The following is a 27,027-nucleotide window of genomic DNA, read 5'->3' as shown; positions in this document are numbered from 1 at the left end:
TAGTGAATCAGAGCCACAGCTGCAGCAACTCTGGATCCTTAACCTACTATGCCAGGATGGGGATCAAACCTATGCTGTCACAGAGACAACACCAAGACAACCTTTAACCCACTGTGCCACAGTGGGAACTCAACAGTTTTTATCATGAATGAATACTGAATTTTGTGAAGGGCTTTTCCTGCATCTATTGAGATAATGTGGTTTTGGTCTTTTGTTGTTGATGTGGTATATCACATTAATTTGCATATGTTGAATCATCCTTGTGACTCTGGGATGACTCTAACTTAATCAAGGTGTGTGATCTTTTTTTATATGTTGATGGATTCAGTTTGCTAATATTTTGAGGATTTCTGCACCTATATTAATCAAAGATATTTATTTTTATATTACCTTTGTCTGAATTTGGTATGAATGTGGTGATGGCATCATAGTCTGACTTTGGAACTGTTCCCTCCTCTTTAGTCCTTTGGAAGACTTTGAGGAGAATCATTGCAAGTTCTTCTTTCCATATTTGGTAGAGTTCCCCAGTGAAGCTATCTGGTCCTGGACTTTTATTTGCAGGGAGGTATTTTGTTCTTTTTTTAAATTACAGATTCTATTTTGCTTCTTGTGATCGGTCTGTTTGAATTACCTATTTCTTTTTGATTCAATTTTGGTGGGCTATATGTTTCTAGAAACTTGTCCAAATTATTATCCAAATTATTGGCATATAATTTGGTTATCCAAATTATTGGCATATAATTGTTCATAGCATTCCTATGATTTTTTGTTTGTTTCTGTGATACCATTTGTTATTTCTCCTCTTTCACTTCTTACTTGGTTTATTTGGGTCCCCTCTGTTTTCTTAGGAAACATGGCCAGAGGTTTGTCAATTTTGTTTACCCTTTTAAATAACCAGCTCTTCTCAAACTGATTTTTTCTATTTTTTAAAATCTATTTTCTTTTTGATCTTTATTATTTCTTTTTGCTGACCTTAGGTTTTATTCTCTTCTTTTAGGTGGTAGATTGGTTTTTTTTGTTGTTTTTTGGAGAAAGGCCTGTATTGTCATGAATTTCCTCTAAGAACTATTTTTGCTGCATCCCATAGATTTTGGTTTTTCAGTAGAATTTTTTTTTTTTTTTTTTGTCTTTTCTAGGGCTGCTCCCACAGCATATGGAATTCCCAGGCTAGGGGTTGAATCAGAGCTCTAGCCGCTGGCCTACACTAGAGCCACAGCAACACGGGATCCGAGCCGCATCTGTGACCTACACCACAACTCATAGCAATGCCAGATCATCAACCCACTGAGCAAGGCCAGGGATTGAACCTGCAACCTCATAGTTCATAGTCGGATTCGTTAACTGCTGAGCCACGACGGGAACGCCACAGTAGAATTTTCTTTCATGTAACATGTAATTGCTGTCCCTGCCCCCCCACCCCATTTCTCTATGGTTAAATTCTAGTTTCATGAGTTCTAGTTTCATGTTGTGGTCAGAAAAAATGCTTAAAATAATTTATATCCTTTAGTTTGTTGAGGCTTATTTCGTGTTCTACTATGTGGTCAATCTGAATGTTTGATGTGCACGTGAAAAGAATATGTATTTTTTTGTTTTGATTGTAATGCCCTGAAAATATCAATTAACTGACCTATTGTATAATTTAGGATCTCTGTTACTTTACTGATTTTTCTGCCTGGAAGATCTATCCATTGATGTGAGTTGTGTGTTAAAGTCTCCTACTATTACCATATTCCTGTCAGTTTCTCTCTTTATGGCTGTTAATATTTGTTAATACTCTACTAAGCAATATAATTATTTAGGAGACATAAAGAATTTATCACATAAGCAAAAACTAAAAAATACAGCAATACTAAAACTATCCTAAAAGAAATACTGAAAGGTCTTCTCTAAATAGAAAAGAAGGAATCTATAGGAAACAGAAAATCAGTTGGAAAATAAATCACTTAAATAAGTCACAGATATTTTTTAAATGAAACTTTTTTTATGAAAGCAGTGATGACAACAACGAACAGCAAAAGGATAAACATGTAGAAAAGATTAAATCAAAATCATAAAGTGTGGGGGAGGAGAGTAAGAAAATGTAGGCTTAATACATTCTAAAAAAAAAATTTAGGAGGTTCCTGCCTGGCACAACAAGCATCCGGCCTTGCCACAGTTTTGGTGCAGGCTGCAACTGTGGCATGAGTTCAATCCCTGGCCTGGGAATTTTTACATGCTGTTGCAGCCCCCTCCCAACAAAAAAACAACCATATGATTACCAGTATAAAGCACATATACAATGGGTTAACACATTTGAAAAACATGGTAACCGCAAATGAAAACTTACAACAGAAAAAAAAAAAAAACAAGAGAACACAAAAACCAAAAAGAAAAGAACACAAGCACAATACAAAAGAAAACAATCAAGTCACAAAAGGAAAGACAAAAGGAAACAAAGAAGACATACAAAAATCAACTAGAAAATGTTTTAAAGTAGCAATAAATACAAATCTGTCAATTACCATAAATGTCAACGGACTAAATGTGCCAATCAAGAGTGGCAGATTGGATAAATAAAACAAGGACCTAAAATGTGCTGCCTACAAGAGACCCTCTTTAGGGCAAAGGACATGCATTAGATTGAAATTGAAGGCATGGGAAAAGATACTTCAGTCGTGGAAAAAGATATTTCATGCAAACAAAAATGAAAAAATGGGGTTATCAATGTTCATATTAGACAAAATAGACTTTAAAGGCCAGAAAGCTGATAAAGGATACTATATAATAAAAGGATTAATATAAAAAGAGGCTATTATGGTCATTAACATATATGCACCCCACCATAGAAGCACCTAAACACCAGAAAAAATATTCTAAGAAATGCCACTTTTTTGGCAGTGGCATTGGAATCCCAGAAAGCAAGTAACCTGAAGAGAGGTGAGGGGAAGGAACTACTGGGGAAGGGACAATGAATTACCGTAGGAAGGAAGGACTTTGGAGAAAAGACAGCCTCACAGAGGAGCTTCTAGTCCTTTTATTAACAGGACCTTGACCCAATGACTTACCAGACAAAACAAACTGACCTAGTTATGAAAAAGCTGCAGTAAAAAATCAAACACTTTGACCTGATAGAAAGTAGAATTCTTAGGGCTAAGAAGTAAAAACAAAAACAACTGCCAGATACAGAATCAAACTTTTATTTTTAATGAATAAGTCACAAAAGGAAAGACAAAAAATAAGTCACAAAAGGAAAGACAAGGATCCGGCTTTGCCACAGTTTTGGTTCAGGCTGCAACTGTGGCATGAGTTCAATCCCTGGCCTGTGAATTAAAGGCATTAGCCTTTAATATGATAAACATCTACAATACTGGAGATATTTTCAATTCTAAAATGAAAAAACAAAATTGTGTTTTTCTTTCTTGGTTTACCTTGAATTGAGAAAAAAATATTGGTTTCGTTTTTTCACTAAGATGTAAAATGTTATATTTTCCTATTGTGATGTTCAGTAAAAGTTTACCTTTGAACCCTTTAAAGGCAAAGTATTTTATTTTATTCTGTTTAATAGTCCTCAAAATTCTTCAGTGGATAAAATACCTGCAGAATAATTTTTAAATTTTTTATTTTTTAAATTTTAATGAAGTATTGTTGACTTCTACCCATTCTTTTTCAGATTCTTTTCCATATCACAGAATAATGAGTTCCCTGTGGTATATAGCAGGTCCCTGCTGACCATCCACTTCATATGCAATAGTGAGTATATATCAATCCCATACTGCGAATCCATCCCTCCCTCCACCTGTCCCCTTTGGTAACCACGTTTGTTTTCTAAGTTGTGGGTCTCTTTTTGTTTTGTAAATAAGTTCTTTTGTATCATTTCTATTAGAGTCCACATATATAAGTGATACTACATGATATCTTTTTCTTACTTCATTTAGTACGGTAATTTCTAGGTCCATCTATATTGCACAAATGGCAATATTCCATGCTTTTTTATGGCCGAGTAATATTCCATTGTATCTATGTACATACATCGTTATCCATTCCTCTGTTGATGGATATTTAAATTGCTTCCATATCTTGGTTATGGTAAATAGTGCTGCTGTAAATACTGGGGTGCATTTATCTTTTTGAATTATGGTTTCATCCAGATAAATGCCCAGGAACGGGACTGCAGGATCATATAGTATTGCTGGATCATAGCTATTTTTAATTTTTTGAGGAAGTTCCAGACTGTTTTCCGTGGTGGTTGTACCAATTTACATTCCCTCCGACAGTGTAGGAGAGTTCCCTTTCTCCCACCCTCTCCAGCATTTATTGTTTGTAGACTTAGTGATGATGGCCATTCTGACTGGTGTGAGGTGATAATACCTCACTGTAGTTTTGATTTACTTTTCTCTAACTGGCAATGTTGAGCATATTTTCATGTGCTTTTTGGCCATATGTATATCTTCTTTGGAGAAAGTGTTTATACTTCAAAGACTGTTACTAATGCTACATAGAATTCAGGTATTCCAATTTTGTCATATTTAGATTCTGGTACCATATTGAATGGCAGCTATGTAATTCTACTTTTTCCTCCTATATCCATATTTTCATTACCACTATTAATATGAAAAGGTAAAACAAATAGTGCTATTACATTTTATAACATTCAAAACCAGAGAGTTTTCAAGAATTTCATCTTCAATCCTATAATTTTGGGAATGTATTTGCCAGCAGTTTCCTCTCTGGAAAACATTTTGAGCATAAGAAAATAAATCAGAATAAACATTGCCAAATAAATTTCCCCAATTACAACTATCCTGAAAATGAACAAATCGAGTCACATATTCAATTATTTTTGTATATCTTTGCAGAGAAATATTCAGAATGGTTAAGACAGTTTGAACTGCCATTCAAAATTGGTCATCTTTATTTCAGTCTCTGAAATTAAGTGAATGGGGTCATTTTCTCTTGAATGATGTAAAAAATGTAATCTCTTAAAACTGTTCTAAAGATTGCTAAATCAGTGCAATCTAGCCTCTTATTACATAGCAGGCTCCCATATGGTACATCCAGCTTATCAAACAAAAACACTGACCTATCTATATGATAAGCGACAAAATACTTCCAGTTTCTTATCAATGACTATATCCAGAATATATTATATTTTTTAAAAAGAATACAAAGTCATTCCCAGGGAATGACATGAGTGGACTTAAGTTCCATGTCCTTGCAAAACATCACTAATAACAGTCTTATTTTGTAAGTCCATGGATCATCATAATAGAACTTTGTTATCATATAACATTAGGCTTTATCAAACTTTAATATTGTTTCAATCCAAATCAACCAGTAAATCACTTTCTTATAATGAACATGACATAGGTATGCTTCTGAGTCACTTGGTTACATTAGAATTGTCAATGAAAGTAAACACAACTAGGTGGTTTGCTGATATCTGGGCTCTTAAGTGCAATAGAAAATGTCACACATTACACTTCTCATAAACTTCCTCTGAGTTCTCAGCCATATCTTGATATACTGAGAGAGAAAATCATTTTCCTAGTTAGCCTTCTATTTTCAAAAGCTTAGTTCTTTTTGGCATGTATTTCTGCTTACTGGCATGTAATTTCTGCTACATTCAATGAATATGCTTTTAAAAATTGCCATCTGTTAAATGCTCTGATGCATTTTTTCACTTAATATATAATCTAAATTTCACAGCATTATCTCCTTTAACATTTTCATTCAAGTCCTGTTGAAATTTCAGGCTTTCATTTAACTCATTGGTCTGATTTTTACTTATACTGGCACTCACGTATACATTTCTATGTACTAGCAACTGTGTGAAACAAAGTTCCTATGTCATAAATTTTTTAAAGTAGTATTTTATGACAGTCACATTTTATCTGAATACAGAAGGGTATTTTTGAATTCCCCAAAAAGCACAATGTCTCTTTTTTTGATTTTTTTTTTTGTGTGTGTGTGTCTTTTTGCCTTTTATCTAGGGCCGCACCCATGGCATATGGAGGTTCCCAGACTAAGGGTCTAATCGAAGCTGTAGCTGCCAGCCTACAGCAGAGCCACAGCAACTGGGGATCCAAGCCACGTCTGCAACCTACACCACAGCTCGTGGCAACGCTGGATCCTTAATCCACTGAGCATGGCCAGGGATTGAACCCACAACCTCATGGTTCCTAGTCAGATTCGTTAACCACTGAGCCATGACGGGAACTCCCACAATGTCTCTTTTTAAAACACATGGCTTTCTTGATTTATTTTTTTCCTCTTTTGATAGATAGGATTCCAAAGAAATACTTCTATAAGAAATAGTCTAAGTACAATGACAAATTACAGTTGACATTTGCTCCCAGCATTTTGAAGGAAGAAAATAAGAAAAGGTAGGAATCAGAGCAAGTAAAAAGGCTTATGTTCTACCTGGTATGGTTAGTGCTCAAGTCTACAAATAGCTGACAGAAAGACCTTTACACTGCTGCAGAGTCACAATTTATCTGGTTGCACTACTGTGTTAAATATTTCAAATTAATATTTTAAAAGCCAAGAAAGTATGTCTTTAGTTTCGTCTCGTAAATACTGAGAAAGCAGTAGGCAAAATGATTTTCATCATTTGCAGGGCTGCCCACCTACCTCGAATGGGATTAATACTTAACATTGTTTCTGTGGCATTTATTAATGAGTTCATGCAGCAAATAATTGGGAGGTATTATTCTAGGAGCTATGGATACCACAAATAAAACAGAAAATTCTCTGTCTTCAGAAAAATTACATTCTAATGGGGGAAAATGGAAACTTTTTTTAAAAAGTAAGTAAAAAAGTGTAAAAATGTCAGAACCACAGAGAAGAATGAGGCTGACTAGTACCATAATCTAGGAAAGAGCTGGTGGACTTCTGGGACAGGGTGATCACACTGGAGGTGGTGACAAGAGGTTGAATTATTGAATTATGGATATACTTTGAAGATGAAGCTGCAAAAATTTACTAAAATGTAAGAAAAATGTAGTCAGCACATTGTTAACAAACTCAGAATATATGAGACTGAGTTTGGATATTCTTTGATCCCTTAAAGTCCAAGCCCTGTGGAATGATGTGCAAATAACACACAGCAGGAACACAGATTCAGTCACCACTCTCCCCCACAGGGGCACATGGCATCTGTTAAAACCATATCAAATATGGCACTGAGGTACCTGGGCAATGTTGTTATATACTCTGTACAAGTAGTATCAGAATAAAATGACTATTAGGGTTTTTCAGAAAAAAAAAAAAAAAAAAAAGAGGTCAAAAATTTTAATTTGAGCACCTGAAGGATATAGTTGAGATTTACTGAGAAGAGAAAGACTATGGGTGTTTTTTATGGCCACTAGTAGGAAAGCTAAATTTGATTTGACTCAAGTTCGAGACGTCTTTTAGATATCCAAATGGAGATGTTAGACAAACTTGGTAGACACCAAAATATGTTTAAAGCCATATGACAAGGTGGTATCACTTAATAAGTGAGTGTACACTTAAAGGTCTGAACTGAGTGTTGGGGAATTGCAATTTAGAAACGGAAGGTCCGAAGAGAACCCAGGACCCAGGACTGAAAGAATGGCTACTGAGGTAGGGATAAGACAGGAGAGGGTAACATCCTGGAAGCATAGTGGAGGAAGTGGTTGAAAAGGGAGGCAGTAAATCAACTGTGTCAAATACTGCTCCTATGTCAAGTAGGGTGAAAACTAAGGATTGATCATTAGGTTTAGCAATATGAAGGCGCTCGCTGATCTGACAAGAGCAATTCAGGCTTGGAGAAGATAACTAAAGCAGTAGCTTTGGGAATGCTAGAGAAAAAGAGGAATTTTGTTTTTAAAATGGGAGAAATAAAGTCAGAACCTCTTAGCTGATGGTTAAGCCTCTCTATGTCTACTTTGTGTACATCCATCTTCTCCCTACAGGTGCAGTCCTACTAAAGGAATGGAAGAAATGCCAAAATAATGGAACCAGGTAATTAATGCTACTTTAAAAGAAGATACTGTGTTTCACAGAGAAGGTAGAATTTAAGATATACTATAAAAAAAGCAGAATTTAGATAGACAAAAAAGGGGAAAATAAAGGAAAAGAATAGTATATTTGGGGAACCAAATATTGGTCTGGCTGGAATTCATGTTAAAAAGAATTGAGTGGGAGTTTACTTCGTGGTTCAGTGGTTAGTGAGCCTCACTAGGATCCGTGAGCATATGTGTTTGATCCCTGGCCTTGCTCAGTGGGTTAAGGGTCTGGCATTGCTGTGAGCTGTGGGGTAGGTGGCAGATGTGGCTTGGATTTGGCATTGCTATGGTACAGGCTGGCAGCTGTAGCTCTGATTTGCCCCCTAGCCAGTGAACTTCCATGTGCCATGGGCACGGCCTTAAGGAAACAAGCAAAAAAAAAAAAAAAAAAAAAAAAAAAAAATTGAGTGATAAAAATGGAAAGCTTTTACTATCAACTAAACTCTGGTTTAATCTGGTAGTGGAGACTAAAAGTTAATCCATCTGTGATAGCTCTAGAATTAAAAAATAAAGTCTTGTTAATAGTTTTGTGATTTATTTTAATGATTTTTGATACTTTTAAGGATGAAGATTTTGCCCTACACATGATAAACATTTCTAGGCAACAACAAATCCTTTAAAAATATTGACCTATTGCGGTTTATGCTTTGCAACGGTATTTTTTTTTCCACTTTGTCTTTTTATGCACCCATGGCATATGGAAGTTCCCAGGCTAGGGATCCAATTGGAGCTGCAGCTGCTGGCAGCTGCTGGCAGCTGCTGGCCTATGCCACAGTCACAGCAATGCCAGATCCAAGCCATTTCTGTGACCTATGCAGTAGCTTGTGGCAATGCTGGATGCTTAACTCACTGAGTGAGGCTAGAGATGGAAACTGCATCCTTACGGATACTAGTTAGGTTTGTTATTGCTGAGGCACAATGTGAACTTCTGGAATACTATTTTTAAAACTATTTTATAAATAATTAGAATCTTATTTCTTAACCTAGTAGATATTTTATAACTCATATTCAACTCTTTTGGAAAATGGATCGATAAAGTAGTATAAAAAAGATGCCATCTTTTAAAAGAAGTTTTATAATTCTAATTCGTATCATACAAGACACTAAAAGGGATTTCATTAAAAGACAAAAATGGATTAAAGGGTGCATTTCAAATATGAATATCTTAATATTTAGAATTTTTGAGATACTTGTTAAGATTAATTCTACAGGTAACTATCGAGTATTTTTTCTTTAGGGATGCTGTTGGGTTGAGCCCTCTGAAAATGCCATTATTGCAGGTCAAAAGTGACAGTGTATTAGCAATTTAATACAGTTCAACAGAAATTCCAACTTGGCTGTCCTAAAGTTTGCTCCATTGTCCTTCCTCCTTTTATCAATCTAAAGGAGGAGAGGCATTCTCCTGAAATTGCATATTCTTTATTTGTTTGTTTTTTTGTCTTTTTAAGGCTGAAACCACGGCATATGGAGGTTCCCAGGCTAGGGATCAAATCGGAGCTACAGCTGCCAACCTACACCACAGCTCACGGCAAGGCCGTGTCCTTAACCCACTGAGCAAGGCCAGGGATCAAACCTGCATCCTCACGGTTCCTAGTCAGATTGATTTCCACTGCGCCATGATGAGAACTCCTGAAACTGCATATTCTTTGACAAATTGTCTTATTGAGTTTATTTTACGAAGGTTTTGCTCTAGATCTTTTGGTATTTATTTGCCCTTAATGGCTTATATATTATCTTTTACTAGATTGTAAAATATATTGTCAAACACAGATATGCTTATCATTAATCTCACCAATAGAAACCAGAGATTGGGACAAGATGGTAGAGTACAATTACTTAAGCTCACCTTCTCTCATGAAAACACCAAGATTACAACTGCTGAACAACCATCAAGAAAATAGCATGGAGGGGAGTTCCTGTTGTGGCTCAGTGGTTAACAAAGCTGACTAGGAACCATGAGGTTGCAGGTTCGATCCCTGGCCTTGCTCAGTGGGTTAAGGATCCGGCATTGCCATGAGCTGTGGTGTAGGCTGCAGACGCGGCTTGGATCCTGCTTTGCTATGGCTCTGGAGTAGGCCAGCGTCTACAGTTCTGATTTGACCCCTAGCCTGGGAACCTCCACATGCTGTGGGGGTGGCCTAAGAAATGGCAAAAAGACAAAAGAAAGAAAATAGCCTGGAAACTACCAAAAAAAAAAAAAAAAAAATCCTACACCAAAAGCCAAAGAAGAAACCACACCAAGATGGTGGGAGGGGCACTTGCATGGTATAAGCAATCCCATACCTGCCAGGTAGGCAACCCACACCCTGGAAAATACTCTATCACAGAGGCTTTTGCATGTGAATGAGATTTCTGAACCCCATGTCAGGCTTCCCAGCCTCAGGGTTTGGCATTGGGAGAAAGAAGCCTCTAGAGCATTTGGTGCTAAAGGTCAGTGGGGCTTGTGTGCATGAGTGCCACAGGACTGGGGGAAACAGTCACTCCAATCTTGGAGGGCACACATAGCTTCATGTGCACTGGGTTCCAAGGACCATAAAAATCCATAAAAACCTGCAGCGCACTGTGGGGACCAGACATTGGAGGCAGAGGTCCCAGGAATAATCACTGGCATGAGCTCCCTTGGAGGCTGCCATTTTGGAAAAATTTGGCCCCACCCATTAGGGCTGAGAAGCTCCAGGCCAAACAACAAATGTGGGAACACAGCCCCATGCATGAGCAAAAGGCTGCCTAAAGTCCTTCCAGGCACAGAGCCACCTCTTATCACACCTAAAGTCAAAGCCCTACTCACCAGAGGAACAAGGCTCAGCTTGTCCAGTGAGTAGCCATCAGTTCGTCCCATGGGCAAGCCTACCACAAGCCCCTGTATCAACTTCTTCTATAAGGGGGCAGATACCAGAAGAAAGGCTACAACCCTCAAGCCTGTACAAAGGAGGCCATGCAAAATGAAAAGGCAGAGAAATAGTAGCCAGATGAATGAATAAGAGAAAACCCCAGAAAAACAGCTTTGTGAACTGGAGATTAACAATCTCCATGAATAAGACTTTGATAATAGAGATGATCCAAAATCTCAGGAAAAAACTGGAGGCAAAGATTGATAAATTACAAGAAATGTTGAACAAAGAAAATGGAGATTTAAAGATTAAAGAAGCAGAGATGCAAAATACAATAACTGAAATAAAAAATTAACTAGATGAAAACAGTATCAATGTAGGAGGCAGAATAATGAATACATGAGGCAGAAGACAGACTGGTGGAAATCACTGACATGGAACAGTATAAAGAATGAAAAGAAATGAGGACAGTCTAAGAGAACTCTAGGACAACTTTAAACACACCAACATTTGCATTATAGGGCTGCCAGAAAGAGGAGAGAGAGAAAGGGCCAGAGAAAATATTTGAAGAGATAATAGCAGAAAACTTCACTAACATGAGAAAGGAATCACACACTCAAATCCAGGAAGCAAAACAGATACCATATAGAATAAATCCAAGGAGGAACAGCCCAAGACACATATTAATCATATTGACCAAAATTAAGAACAAAGAGAAAATACTTACAGCAGCTATGGAAGAGCAGCATATAAGGGAATGACAATAAGGTTATCAGCTGATTTTTCAGCAGAAACTCTGCAGGCCAGGAGTTCCCATCGTGGCGCAGTGGTTAACGAATCCGACTAGGAACCATGAGGTTGCGGGTTCGGTCCCTGCCCTTGCTCAGTGGGTTAACGATCCGGCATTGCCGTGAGCTGTGGTGTAGGTTGCAGACGCGGCTCGGATCCCGCGTTGCTGTGGCTCTGGCGTAGGCTGGTGGCTACAGCTCCGATTCAACCCCTAGCCTGGGAACCTCCATATGTTGTGGGAGCGGCCCAAGAAATAGCAACAACAACAACAACAAAGACAAAAAAAAAAAAAAAAAAAAAAAAAAAAGAAACTCTGCAGGCCAAAAGGAGTGGCAGGATTAATGAAAGGAAAAAAACCTTCAACCAGGAATACTCTACCCAGCAAGGCCCTCATTCAGGTTAGAAGGAGAAATGAAAAGCTTTACAAACAAGCAAAAGCTAAGAGAATTCAGCACCACTAAACTAGCTTTACAACCAATACTAAAGGAACGTCTCTAGGTGGAAAAGAGAAGGCCACAACTAGAAACGAGAACATTACAAATGAAAAAGCACACTGGTAAAGGTGAACGAATAGTAAAGGCAAGAAATCATCCACACACAAATATGATATAGAAACCTGTAATTGTGAGAAGAGGAGGGTACAAAAGCAGGATACTGGAGATGCATTTGCAATTAGGAAACCAGCAACTTAAACAATCTCGTATATACATAGACTTCACAAACTAAAAAATCTACAATAGATACATACACAAATTTGAAAAAGCAATCCAAAGACAACACTAAACACAGTTATCAAATCACAAGAGAAGGGAAGAAAAAAGAAAAGCAAAAACAAAAACAAACCCTCCCCCTCCCAAATCCAACACAATTAATAAAACTGGCAATAAGAACATATATATTAACTACCTTTCATGTACATGAACTGAATGCCTCCAAACAAAAGACATAGACTGGCTGAATGGGTACAAAAACAAGACCCATCTATCTACAAAAGAGACTCACTTCAGTTCTAGGGATACATACAAAGTGAGAGAATGAAAGAAGATATTCCATAAAAACAAATCAAAACAAAGCTGGAGTAGCAATACTCATATCACACAAAATAGATTTTAAAGAATGTTATAAGAGAGAGAGGACATTACATAATGATCAAGAAGAAGATATAATATTGTAAATATATATGCACCCAACATAGGAGCTCCTAAATACACAAGGCAACTGCTAACAACCTTAAAAGGAGAAAATTGGCAATAACACAATAGTAGGGACCTTCATTAACAGATCATCCAGACAGAAAATCAACAAGAAAACAAAGGCCTTAAATCCCTCTAGTCTATGCATCATTTAATACTTATTAACAGAATATTCCATCCCAAGGCAGTGGAATACACATTCTTCTAAAGCACACATTCTCTAGGACAGATCACATTCTGGGACACAAATCAAGCCTTGCTAAATTGAAGAAAATTGAAATCATATCAAACATCTTTTCCAACCACAATGCTATAAGAAATCAACAACAAGGAGACAACAGCAAAAAACACAAGTGGAGACTAAACAATATGCTATTAAACAACCAATGATCATTGAAAAAAATCAAAGAGGAAATAAAAAATACCTATGACAAATGAAGATGCTATGATCCAAAACCTATGGGATGCAGCAAAAGCAGTTCTCAAGGGAAGTTATTAATAGCAATACAAATACCTGAGAAAACAAAAATCTCAAATAAACAACCTAACCTTACACCTAAAGCAACAAGAACAAACAAAACCCAAAGTGAGTAGAAGGAAAGAAAGCATAAAGATCAGAGCAGATAGAAATGAAATATATATGAAATATATCTGTTGTTAGGAAGAAACCAACAGCAAAGATTAATGAAACTAAAAACTGCTTCTTTGAAAAGATGAACAAAATTGATAAGCCCTTAGAAAAAAAGAGATCTGCAGAAAATGTTTATAAATTTTGGAGAGTAATCCCTTGTCAGTTGATTCACTTGCAAAGATTTTCTCCCATTCTGTGGGTTGTCTTTTTGTTTTGTTTAGGGTTTCCTTTGCTGTGCAGAAAATTTTAAGTTTGATTAGGTCCCATTTGTTTATTTTTGTTTTTATTGTCAATACTCTAAGAGGTGGATCTGAGAAGCAGTTGCTGTTGTTTATGTCAGAGAGTGTTTGGCCTATGTTTTCCTCTAAGAGTTCTATAGTATCTGGTTTTATATCTAGATCTTTAATCCACTTTGAGTTTATTCTTGTGTATGGTGTTAGGTCTTTTCCATGTGGCTGTCCAGTTTTCCCAGCACCACTTACTGAAAAAGCTGTCCTTTCTCCATTGTATATTCTTGCCTCCTTTGCATAGATTAGTTGGCTGTAGGTGCATGGGTTTAATTTATAAACACCTTCTGCAGCTCCATACCAAAAAAACAAACAAACCCATCAAAAAATGGGCAGAAGATCTAAACAGACAGTTCTCTAAAGAAGACATACAGATGGCCAAAAAACACCTGAAAAGATGTTCAACATCACTCATCATCAGAGAAATGCAAATCAAAACCAATATGAGGTACCACCTTACACCAACCAGGATGGCCATCATCAAAAAGTCTACAAACAATAAGTGCTGGAGAGGGTGTGGAGAAAAGGGAACCCTAATACACTGTTGGTGGGATTGTAAATTGGTGCAACACTGTGGAAAACAGCATGGAGATTCTTCAGAAAACTAAAAATAGAACTACCATTTGATCTAGCAATCCCACTCCGGGGCATCTATCCAGAGAAAATCACGACTCGCAAAGACACATGCACTCCAATGTTCATTGCAGCCCTCTATGCAATAGCCAAGACATGTAAACAACCTAAATGTCCATTGACAGAGGAGTGGATCAAGAAGATGTGGTACATATACACAATGGAATATTATTCAGCCATTAAAAAGAATGAAATACTGGCATTTTTAGCAACATGGATGGACCTAGAAATTATCATGCTAAGTGAAGTCAGCCATCCCTGGACTGGGTCAGTGAGTTAAGGATCTGGCATTACTGAAAGTTGTGGTATATAAATCACAGAGGTGGTTTGGATCAGGTGTTGCCATGGTTGTGGAGTAGGACCCACCTGTAGCTCTGATCTGAACCCTAGCCTGGGAACTTCCATATGTCATAGAAGCAAAAAGCCAAAAAAAAAAAAGATGACACAAATAGATGGAAATATATACCATGCTCTTGGACTGGAAGAATCAATATTGTCAAAATATGTATACTACCCAATGCAACCTAAAGATTCAATGCAATCCCTATCAAATTACCAATGGCATTTTTCGTAGAATTACAACAAAAAAAATTTAAATTTGTATGGAAACACAAAAGATCCTGAACAGCCACAGCAGTCCCGAGAGAGAAAAATAAAGCTGCGAGAATCAGGCTCCTTGACTTCAGACTACACTACAAAGCTACAGTCATCAAAACAGCATGGAACTGGCATAGAAACAGACATATAGATCAATGGAACAGGATAGAAATCTCAGAAATAAACCCACACCCCTATGGTCAACTAATCCACGACAAAAGAGGTAAGAATATACCCTGGAGAAAAGTCAGTCTCTTCAATAAGTGGTGCTGGGAAAACTAGACAGCTACATGTAAAAGAATAAAATTATAATGCTCTCTAGTACCACACACAAAAATAAACTCAAAATGGATACTATAAAACTCTTATTAGAGGAAAACAGGCTGAATACTCTCTGACATAAACTGCAGCAATATCTTCTCAGATCCACCTCCTAGAGTAAGTAAAACAAAAATAAACAAATGGGACCTAATTAAACTTAAAATTTTTGCATAGCGAAGGAAATCATAGACCAAAAAAAAAAAAAAAAGACAACCTACAGAATGGGATATTTTCAAATGAAGCAACCAACAAGGGATTAATCTCCTAACTATACCAAAAAAAGCCAATCCAATTAAAAAATGGTCAGAAGATCTAAACATTTCTCCAAAAAACAAACAGATGGTCAAAAAGATGCTTAATATCACTAATTATTAGAGAAATGCAAATCAAAACTACAATGAGATTTCACTTCACACCAGTCAGATAGAATAACCATCATCAAAAAGTCTACAAGCAGAGTTCCTGTCATGGCGCAGTGGTTAACGAATCCGACTAGGAACCATGAGGTTGCGGGTTCGATCCCTGGCCTTGCTCAGTGGGTCGAGGATCTGGTGTTGCCGTGAGCTGCAGTTTAGGTTGCAGACGCGGCTCGGATCCCACATTGCCGTGGCTCTGGCGTAGGCTGGTGGCTACGGCTCTGATTAGACCCCTAGCCTGGGAATCCCCATATGCTGCGAGATCAGCCCTAGAAAACGCAGAAAGACAAAAAAAAAAAAAAGTCTACAAGGAGTACATGCTGAAGAACGTGTGGAGAAAAGGGAACCCTCTTATACTGTTGGTGCGAATGTAAGCTGGTGCAACCACGATGGAAAACAGTATGGAGGTTCCTTAAAAAAACTGAAAATAGAACAAACATATGAGGCAGAAATCCCACTCCTGGGCATCCATCTGGAGAAAACCATAATTCAAAAACATACATACACCCCGATGCTCATTGCAGCACTATTTACAACAGTCAAGATATGGAAGCCACCTAAATGTTCATTAACAGAGGAATGGATAAAGAAGATGTGGTACACATAACCACTGGAATATTAGCCATAAAAACCATGAATTAATGCCACTTGCAGCAACATGGCTAGACCTAGAAATTATCAAGTGAAGTTAGACAGTGAAAGACAAACATCATATGATATCACTTTATATGTGGAATCTAAAAAAAAAGATACAAATGAACTTATTTGCAGAAGGGAAACAGACTTACTTTCACTTTGTTGTAAAGCAGAAGTTACACAACCTTGTAAATCAACTGCAATAAAAGTTTAAAAAATGAAAAAAAGTGAATTTTACCAAGCTTAAAGTTTTCCTACGCTAACCAACATTTTAAATAATAAAGCATGTGTATAAACATTCACCTACCTTTCAAAGTTTAACTGGTCAGAGTTCCCGCCACGGCACAGTGGGTTAAGGATCTCACTGCAGTGGCTTGAGTCTCTGCAGAGATGAATGTTTAGTGGAGGCAAGTGTTCAATGCCTGGTCAGCCCAGTGCAGAGGGTTAAAGGATCTGGCAGTGCCACAGCTGTGGCTCAGACTCAATCCCTGGCCTGGGAACTTCTATATGCCATGGGTGTGGCCATAAAATTAAAAACTAAAAAAAATAAAATTTTAACTGGTCAATGTATGAATGGTAGGATATAAATGTTATTTTATACCTAAAGCAAATAACAGGATGCAGTTCACAGGTACAATAAATGGTTTTAGGTGAGACTGTGAATTTTTAATGCTATGTTAGTTACCCGTTAAAATGGGAGGGTTTGACAAGAGAGCTAGGGAAGGATGGAGCTAGATGTGAGTAAAGCAAGTACTTTTTGGGGCCAGATGATAAATTTTCTATAATATAAATCTCATTGAAAAATATGAGTTTTAGAGAACCTGTGTCCATTTTATCTGAAGAATGGTATAATTGAGTAATGCAGTCATTATTTAATAAGTCAATGCAGAAAAAAATAAAATATACCACACATAAGATGCTATCATTGTGGCAACTTTTAGCATAATAACCTCTTATCCATAAAGACTCATTTAAAATACATTCTATTTAATATTTGATTTTCTAAATTACAAATGCATTTTAACTACAAATGCATCTTTTAATTATACATATATAAAAGTCAGACATAGTAAATGAAAGCATGTAATGAAGAAACAGGGGTTACCACTTAAGTTTTAGGCTTGAGTTCAAATGCAAAAGAAAACTTAGGTTTTTTTAATAGTGATATCCAAGTGAATATAAGTGCTTCTTTAAAAAAAAAAAACAAATATTGGTCATCCTTCTTTTTCAACTGTTTCATTGGGAAGAATCTTTCTCAGGTGATAAAACTTATAAGCTAAATTAAAATGCACTCTACTCATTGGCAAGCCACACTAGCAAGAATAATGTGATCACAGTACTTGGAAGTTTTTGATTTATAACTATACTATTCTCTACTTATAAGCTCGCAGTCTAGGAGGCAGAGCAATGAATCATTACAATTGTCTATCTGGGAAATGTCAAAAGATTAAGTAAGGGCAGAAGAGAGGAAAAAGAAAGAACACACATTTCTGTCTGAGAAATATTCTTCAATTAACGGGACAATATCACTAGCACATACATCCAGTGCTAAAGAAAAATAATTAAAAATTTTAAAATCTTTAAGTAACATTACTAATAAAACATAATATTTTAACTCCTGGGTAGAAAAGGCAGATTATCCTCTAAAGCACTGACAGTTAAATAAGGAATAATTATCACAATGACTTGCCTCTTAGTGATTTACTAAGCGGCTGAAAAAATAAATTGGACATTTGAACCAATCATTATTGGATCCAGCTTAAAAAAAAACCCCACAGAGTTTGATACTTTACAATACAAAAATAAGCATCCAAAGAATGTTTATTTACTGTTTAAATTATTCCATATTTTCATATACAATGAACAAAAATTATCTTATCCCACACATAGTAAGAGCAAACAAGTGCAATCTTTCAAACATTAAAACTCATACTCAAATCTGTACAACAGATAAATAAATTTATACCTCTAACAGCTTATAACAAAACCAAACCAAAAATACATATTGCCCAAGGTCATTGGTTTACTTAAAATTCTACACGTTTATATATCTCAAACATAACTTGAATCTTTACTACACAGCACAAGTTTAGATTGATAAATATATATATTTTTTAAAATAGGGAGTAACAGGAATACCAAAATGGTTATAAAGAGCTTCCAAACATTGGAAATAATATACAAAAATTAATTAGAAAGGGGAAAGCATACTCAATGGATCCACAGGGTAACTGGTATTACAATGGTATAGCTTAAGGAAAGGAAAACAGGTTAAATGTTTGGATTGGAAAGAAAATTTGGCCTTTTTATAAAAAGAAGCAACAACAGCATCAACAATGACAAAACCCTGTCATAAAGCCTAGCACAACTCTGACAAAGTATATAAATATTTAGGCTTGTATACCTGAAAACCACAGTTAGGAAGAAAAATCATGTCAAGAAACATATAACACCAGAACATGAGCACATTAAGACATACCTGTCTGGCATTCCACATCATTGCACACATAAGAAAACAATACTGCAGTCGATTCTTAAGAAAGTTTTCAACGAAGTAGGAAGTTCCACAATGATACAGGTATAGACAATCTTACTACCACAAATTTAGTAAATATTAAAATACTCCATGGTGTCACTAAACTAATTATATTTTTTACTGGAAAGGTAATTATTTCCCTGCCTTCATGTTAACTTAAAATCATTTATAAATGGAAATATAGATCCAGTAGAAAAGACTTTCACATGCAAGCCTATACAATGCACTCTGCCTCATCAGTTTTTTTCAGTATTTCATATTGGTTATGTACATTTTCAATATATACAACCACACATGTTCAACAGATATCACTGACCTGTCCTCTTGCCACACAAGTCTTTACTTACTTATACATTTATGTCTCCAGATAGATGCTGTTCTCTTCTAGGTAGACACAAAATTAACTTGGTTTCAATTTTTTAGTATTTTAGGAACCTAATGTCTTGATTTATCTTGAATGGATGATAAGATGAGGAGTCCACAAAAAAATGCAGCTATACATGCCAACCTTTTCAAGAGAGATGAATTATCCTTAGGAATAATAATCTGTGCAAGATCATTAGTGATCTGTGAAATTTCGTGTGCCACACAAACAAATATGAAAGTGCTGACAATGATGTTGAGCATCGGGTTTCCAGGTATGAGTACCAAGATACCCCTTGTGTCTGCTGCCAGCCATATGTGATATTGGCAAATAAATAGCTGGAAGGAAAAATATTTTAAGTTAGACATGTTTAAATGGCTCATGAATATATTACATATTTTCCTAATTTAAACATTTGATAGCATAATTATGTTAGAAGGCTTTTCCAAACTATTTAATTATGCTTCACTCTTGGCTCCGAAAAGTCTATTGCTCTCTACTCTCCAGAACTCCTACTTGCTGAAGCACTGCTTCAAAGACCCCAAGAAATGAAGCACAAGAACCTTCTAACCTGAAAATTTTCTTTGCATGATATAGAAGACACCTAACAATATATATGGACTCTTGTATTCAGACTCCAAATAAAGAATTACTATGTGTATATATACACACATATGTACTGCATATGCACATATTTGTGAATTTATGTATGTATATATGAGAGGGAAGTGGCATGGTATTTATTTATTTATTTTTGTCTTTTTGCCATTTCTAGGGCTGATCCCTCGGCATATGGAAGTTCTCATGCTAGGGGTCTAATCGGAGCTGTAGCCACCGGCCTACGCCACAGCCACAGCAACGTGGGATCCAAGCTGCGTCTGCAACCTACACCACAGCTCACAGCAACGCCGGATCCTTAACCCAGTAAGCAAGGCAGGGACCGAACCCGCAACCTCATGGTTCCTAGTCAGATTCATTAACCACTGAGCCAGGATGGGAACTCTGCATGGTGTTTATTTTTAAGATGTCATCATATTTGTTCTGCATGGCCAGACAAATGTCTTGAACTGCATTTGAATGTTTCTAAAGCATATTCCAACTTTTTTTTTTTCTCAGCCCCCTCTACCCGGGCAGGTGGAGGAAAGCCTGACCCTTCATTTCCAACACTGGCTTTAAGCAAAGAAAATCTTCAGCAGAAACCACAGCACCCACGGTGTTCATCTTCCCAGTGACAACAAACAGGGCGGAGACAGGGCGTAAGACACCGAGGGCCACCAAGGGGGCCTTCCACCTCCTGGCCCAGCCCAAGTGTCCCCAGGCCCCTAGAATGGTCTCATATTCCTAGAATATGGAAGGTGCAGGGTCGTCAGCCATGATGCGGCCTGGCCCCTGCCTGGTGCCTACAGGGAGGGGACCACAGTGCTGTGCGTCCCACCCCAGCTGCTCTGCCCCATCTCTGGTTTCATCCTGTCCTGCTCTGAGGTTACTAGGCCAGGGGTGGCAGTATTGCCTCCTGCTGGGGGAGAGCCACTGACCCCTGGACTTCCTCAGAGGTGCAGAGGCCCTGGGGCTGGACACCCCATGCCCCCCCCCAGCCTCTCCATCAGGTGCAGAGCCGCCCCCTCTCCTCAACTTCTATGTAAGTATATATATTAGAAGACAACACTTCTACTTTTGATTGTGATTACAAATGTGGTTCTTCTATCATATCACTTCAAAGTATCGTAGATAAGAAAATGCTACGAAGTATATGAAATGCTATGAAGTATATGAAATTTTTATATATTTAATAGAAATACCAAATTATAAATTCATTTGATTAGAGATAATAAAACCTCCCATGTTCCAAATATTAAGAGGCCTGCAAAATAAACATTATTTTGTCTACTGAGTGACTAACTCATTCATGATCAAGAATTCTAAATTCTATGGAGTTCTCGTTGTAGCCCAGTGGGTTAAGAACCCAATCAGAATCTAGGAGGATGAAGGTTCAGTCCTTGGCCTCATCAGTGGGTTAAAGGAGCCAGCACTGCCACGAGCTGCAGCACAGGTCACAGATGCGGCTCAGATCTGGTGTTGCTGTGGCTGTGGTGTAGGCCAGCAGCTACAGCTCCAGTTCCACTCCTAGCCTGGCAACTTCCATATGCCCCAGGTTTGGCCCTAAAACCCTAAAAAGACACATACATATATGAGAAATTCTACAGAATTTATATATATATTTTTTTCTGTCTTTTTAGGGCCACACCCGTGGCATATGGAGGTTCCCAAGCTAGAGTTTTTGAGTGTTGGTGGTATAGCGGTAAGCATAGCTGCCTAACCAGGCTAGGGTAGAAGTGGAGCTGCAGCCACCAGCCTACACCACCCACAGCCATGGCAACAATCTCAGCCGCATCCGCAACTTACGCTGCAGGTTGTGGCAACGCCAGATCCTTTAACCCACTGAGGAGGCAGGGGGTCGAACCCACATTCTCTGGATACTAGTCGGGTTCTTAACTCGCTAGACCACAATGGAACTCCAGAATCTATTAAATGAGACCAAAAAAAAAAAATTGGACCTTCATTCTAGGACTCAGAGATATTTACTCTATTTTAGAGACAACTTAATAGATATTCTAAAATGTTATCGTTTATAGTTACAATTTGAATTTGGTTTTAAAATGTTCTATTTCAAATAATAAAACTCAGAATATTCAGAATGTATTTCAGAACCTATTTTATTTATTTGTTTATTTATGTATTTATTTATTTTTTTGGTCTTTTTGCCTTTTCTAAGATCACTCCCGCGGCATATGGAGGTTCCCAGGCTAGGGGTCGAATCGGAGCTGTAGCCATCAGCCTACGCCAGAGCCACAGCAACGCTGGGATCTGAGCCGCGTCTGTGGCCTACACCACACCTCAAGGCAATGCGGGATCCTTAACCCACTGAGCAAGGACAGGGATCGAACCCACAACTTCATGGTTCTTAGTCGGATTCGTTAACCACTGTGCCATGAGGGGAACTCCTTCAAAACCTATTTTAAACTGATTTGTAGATAATTTATATTAAATATTGTATACAAAATGTCATGAGTATTAAAATTTTCCCAAAACTTCCAATCATAATAATGAATTTTATTATGATAAGTGTCAATAAACTAAATTCCAGTAATATAATATTTGATTATGGATGAATAACACATCAAAATCCTCTCGGCTTGATTTCATTTATATCTATTTACAAATTTCATTTGTATCTATTTGATTTTTTTTTTTTTTTTTTTTTTTTTGGTCTTTTGTCTTTTTAGGGCCGCACCCAGAGCATACGAAGTTCCCAGGGTAGGGGTCGAATCGGAGCTATAGCTGCTGGCCTATGCCACAGCTGCAGCAATGCTGGATCCAAGCTGCATTTGTGACCTACACCACAGCTCACAGCAACGCCGGATCCTTAACCCACTGAGTGAGGCCAGCAAGCAAACCTGCAACCTCATGGTTCCTAGTCAGATTCGTTTCTGTTGCGCCACAACGGGTACTCCCTATTTCATTTTTTTCTCTCCTGATCTTAGCATCTTGGTTGTACTTGAAAGCTTAAGACAATATAAAGAATATTTGAAAGTTATCCATGTCTAGTCATTTAAATAAGGCTTTAAAAACATTCTATAACACTGCTTTTGAAAGTTCTAAATTTCTTCCCTGTAATTCCATTAATGACATAGCTCTGTTTAAAAAAAGTGCACGTCAGACTTATACACCTATATACATATTCACTTGTATAATATATACCAAAATATTAATGTACTAACCTCTAATGAAATTCTTCCAAACCAAGCAAAAAATGAACTGTAAACTGAACGAGCATATCCAGGGATATTCCTTATTAGGATGAAGGCTAAAATCTAAAGAAAAGCACAGAAGCAAATATTAATAATCTGCTTATTAAAAGAATTTTGCTTTCAAGTGATACCTTTATGTTCCTGAACTTGTAGACAATGGTTTTTTTCAATAGATAAAGTATTAACAAGTTATTTTTGATCTACTGTCTACCCAAACTGGATTTCTCAGCAGGTGGTCTGTATACTGCAAACAAGTACAGACTTTACATAGTGCATGGCTGAACAGTTTTATTTTATGTATATTAGAAAAAAATATAAACTCACCTTGAGGCCCCTTGTGTAGAAAAGAAATACATTTATGGAGTAGAATTCATAAAAGCCCATGATATGATTTTACTTCTTCCATAAAGTATTTGCTTTTGTTGGGTGCCACCTATCCCCCACCCCCTTTTTGCTCTCTTCAAAAGTCTCCTTCCACTGACAGCCAAGTAAGTGTGGGAAAGAGTAACTAAGGAAAGATGAGTATGTGAAGTAGAGTGGCTAGGAGAAAAGGTGATAAGATTCAGGAGTGCTTATCTCAGTATTACTCTATGTGCAGTCACCTCTTCTCCCTTAGCTCTCCTTACATTGTTCTGCGTGGGTACACAGTGTGTGCTAACATGCCCCCTCTGTACGTCATTACAGAAATGACATCAGATATGATATACAAAGTGTTACTGTAAGCACTATGATGATATGCAGAAGTCATGAAACTACTAGATGAATATAATACCACGTTTAAAACATCATTAACAATTGTTTGGCAAATCTGTCACATGCTTAGTTCTACTGACCATATTTAGATTTAAGAGGAATAAAGTAGTTTTTACATTGAAGAGAACTTAAAACTTAAGATCCTCCAGAAATCTTCCCTACTCCTCTCTGCTGGACTACTCATATTTTTAGTCTTTTTCTCTAAGAACCATGCTCTGATATCATGATGGGTTAGAAGAAATCCCATGTGCTTCCAAAGTGCCCCGTACTTGAGCATCACCACACTAATCTCAATGTTCTATGATTAACTGCAACCAGAGGTATTTCTGCAAAGTGTAAATCTAATGAGAGTTGCCCCTAGCTTCTGTCCTCCCAGTCACTACCACACACTTTTCTAGACCCTGATTCTCTGAGCTCCAGCAGAAATGGTCTTCTTTAAGTTCCTTGAATGTGAATATGCTCCTTTCTGTGACATGGCCTAAGTTCTCACTGCCTGCCTTCATCTCTCCATTCTCAGCTTAATTTTTTCAGGGATATCATCTCTGAACCTTGATTGCCCTCATTCCCATCCGACTACGTCATATTCCCTTTATGATATTCCCTTGAAGCACCATGTACTTCTGTTTATGATTATGTGGTGATTATAAGATTACTCTCTTTTACAAGGAGGTATAATATAGGCTCTGGGAGAGTAGGAATCATGTCTCATTTGGTCACCACTATATTCCCCAGAATAATATATTGCACATATTAAATATAAAATATTTGCTAAATGAATTTTAAGAATTGTTGAATGAATGAGTGAATATCTATTGATCCATATCCCTTTTAGACTATAAATTCTGTGAGCGAGGGGCTAGATGTACCTCTCACATGTAGCATGGGTACTTAATACCCAGATCATTAATAACTATGATCAAGTAAATAAATAAATAAATGATGAAAAGGCAAATAGAAAAGAATGAACATTTTCTAAGTGCCTATTAAGCAGTATACACTGATCATTTCCATACATTTAATAATAATATTTAGTAACAACTGTTTAAAAGAGATTATAAAATCTCTTCTACAGTAGAGGAAGGTAGGGCTCAAGTAATATACCTACTTTTAGTAGAGTTTTATCTCAAATCTGTCTCTAAAGACTCTGTTTTTATCAAGAATTAAGAAGAAAAATTTCTCTAAAGATAATTACCTGTACCACAGAAACAGATGGGTGGAGTTCATTGCATTCTGCTTTGTTTTTACAACTGCTAGCCCAGATTGAATAGGTCTAAAACAAAAAACATGTGGATTAGTTCACAATAATAGTTATGCTTTAAAGAAGCAGCACTCAGAATTTTCAAAATAGTTTTCTTTATAACATTATATTTCATTATGCTATTAAGAAAACTTCAGTAAAAACTGCCAAGAGGTTTGCTCATCACTCATTTTGGTATGCTCAAATATAAGAAAGTAGAGAGAGACGAGCATAAGGCTATGCTTTTCCGAAAACAGTGATCCTAAGGCAGTGATGGCTCTTTCCATCAAACCTTACATTGTATTTTCCCCCCAAACTTATTACGACTTTAAAAATTCCTATTTCACTGAGATCTCAGTAATTCTTTTTTTTTTTTTTTTTTTTTGGCTTTATTGGGCTGCACCTGCAGCATATGGGGGGTCTAATCGAGCTGCAGCTGCTGGCCTATGCCACAGCCATAGCAATGCGGGATCTGAGCTGCGTCTTCGACCTATGCCAACACTATAGCTCAAGGCAACACTGGATCCTTAACCCACTGAACAAGGCCAGGGATTGAACCTGTGTCCTCATGGATACTAACTACTCTGGTACGTTACCACTGAGCCACAACAGGAATACCCGAGATCTCAGCTACTCTTCATATTTAACATATATATGTTTATATTCTTTTTAGAATTTATGTTCAATTAGAACAACAATTTTACAAGTAAAGCTTTTATGTATTAAAAATAAATGATGAGGGAGTTTCTGTCATGGCATAGTGGAAACAAATCCAACTAGGAACCATGAGGTTGAGGGTTTGAGCCCTGCTCACTCAGTGGGTTAAGGATCTGGTGTTACAGTGAGCTGTGGTGTAGGTCGCAGACATGGCTCGGATCTGGCATTGCTGTGGCTGTGGTGTAGGCCGGTAGCTACAGTGCCATTTAGACCCCTAGCCTGAGAACCTCCATATGCCGAGGGTGTGGCCCTAAAAAGGACAAAAGACAAAATAAATAAATAAATACATAAACAAATGATTATACTCCCATCTTGTAAAGTTAATTTTCTATACTATTTAGGATTTTGGAAATTTAGCAGATTACATTTTGAAACTTACCAAGAAAGAAACTACTGAAATAAATAAGAGAAAATTTGAAACTTTGTTGGAAAAAAGAGGTTCACCCTTTCCTTCAGAAAGTATTTGGCGCTTCTGTAAAGCCAGATAAATGAAAGCAAACAACATCCCATGAAAGACTACCTAAAAAATAAGGGGAGAAAAAATCTGTTTTAAACAGCCAGTTTTCAATAAATAACAAAAGTATTTGGTAAAGGAGAACAATATGTATAAAGGTATGTAGGTTAAAAGCCTAAAGGTCCAAAGTTTCTATGAAGAACTTAAATTTCAAGAAATGAAGGCAGTGATTGTTAGAAACTATCTACAACAGACAAACAAACACCTCCTGCAATGACACAGGATATGCTAGTTCACTCCAGACAGTTTCAGCAGCAAGTGAAGAAATAAAGACAACTTAAAACTAATGATAAAAACTATTCTGAAGACACATGACTGAATTTCAATGTACTCAATGAAGATAAAACACATTTTATATTGATACTTCCAATCAAATAAAATCAACAATAGCATTACCAAGATCTTATTTTTAAAAAGACAGTGATGGAAGATTTAAGAAAAGGAATTTAAATGTATGTATGACTGGGTTACCTTGCTATGCAGCAGAAATTAGCAGAACATTATAAATCAATTACACTTCAATTTACAATTTAAAAAAAATGTAAAAAGAGGTGAAAAAAATAGTATATGCACATGAGAATTTAAAAAAAATGGTGGATCATGGAGTTCCTGTCGTGGTGTAGCAGAAACGAATCTGACTAGGAACCATGAGGTTGCGGGTTCAATCCCTGGCCTCGCTCAGTGGATTAAGGATCTGGCCTTGCCAAAAGCTGTGGTGTAGGTCGCAGACACGGCTCAGATGTGGTGTTGCTGTGGC

At 37.1% G+C, this 27,027-nt stretch overlaps 1 protein-coding gene and 1 long non-coding RNA gene across 3 annotated transcripts in view; one reads left to right on the top strand and one right to left on the bottom strand.

Moving 5' to 3' along the window:
* Positions 1,243–20,798, top strand: LOC106504956. The gene is made up of 3 exons (XR_001298948.2): positions 1,243–3,729; positions 7,914–7,962; positions 20,357–20,798. It is a non-coding gene; the product is annotated as an uncharacterized LOC106504956 (long non-coding RNA).
* The window catches only part of CASD1 (CAS1 domain containing 1), a 71,076-nt gene continuing 62,176 nt past the window's right edge, over positions 18,128–27,027 (bottom strand). For both annotated transcript variants that reach the window (XM_021063369.1, XM_021063368.1), the window contains exons 15-18: positions 26,136–26,276; positions 24,995–25,072; positions 23,020–23,112; positions 18,128–19,578 (exon numbers count right to left, since the gene is read on the bottom strand). In XM_021063369.1, the coding sequence (XP_020919028.1) occupies positions 19,312–19,578; positions 23,020–23,112; positions 24,995–25,072; positions 26,136–26,276 (579 nt within the window). In that variant the 3' untranslated portion in view covers positions 18,128–19,311. The remainder of the gene's footprint in view (positions 19,579–23,019; positions 23,113–24,994; positions 25,073–26,135; positions 26,277–27,027) is intronic.

The sequence above is a fragment of the Sus scrofa genome, chromosome 9 (assembly GCF_000003025.6).
Source record: "Sus scrofa isolate TJ Tabasco breed Duroc chromosome 9, Sscrofa11.1, whole genome shotgun sequence".
Lineage (NCBI taxonomy): Eukaryota > Metazoa > Chordata > Mammalia > Artiodactyla > Suidae > Sus > Sus scrofa.
The sequence above is the reverse complement of the archived record's forward strand: the minus strand, read 5'-3'. Positions and strand labels throughout refer to the sequence as shown.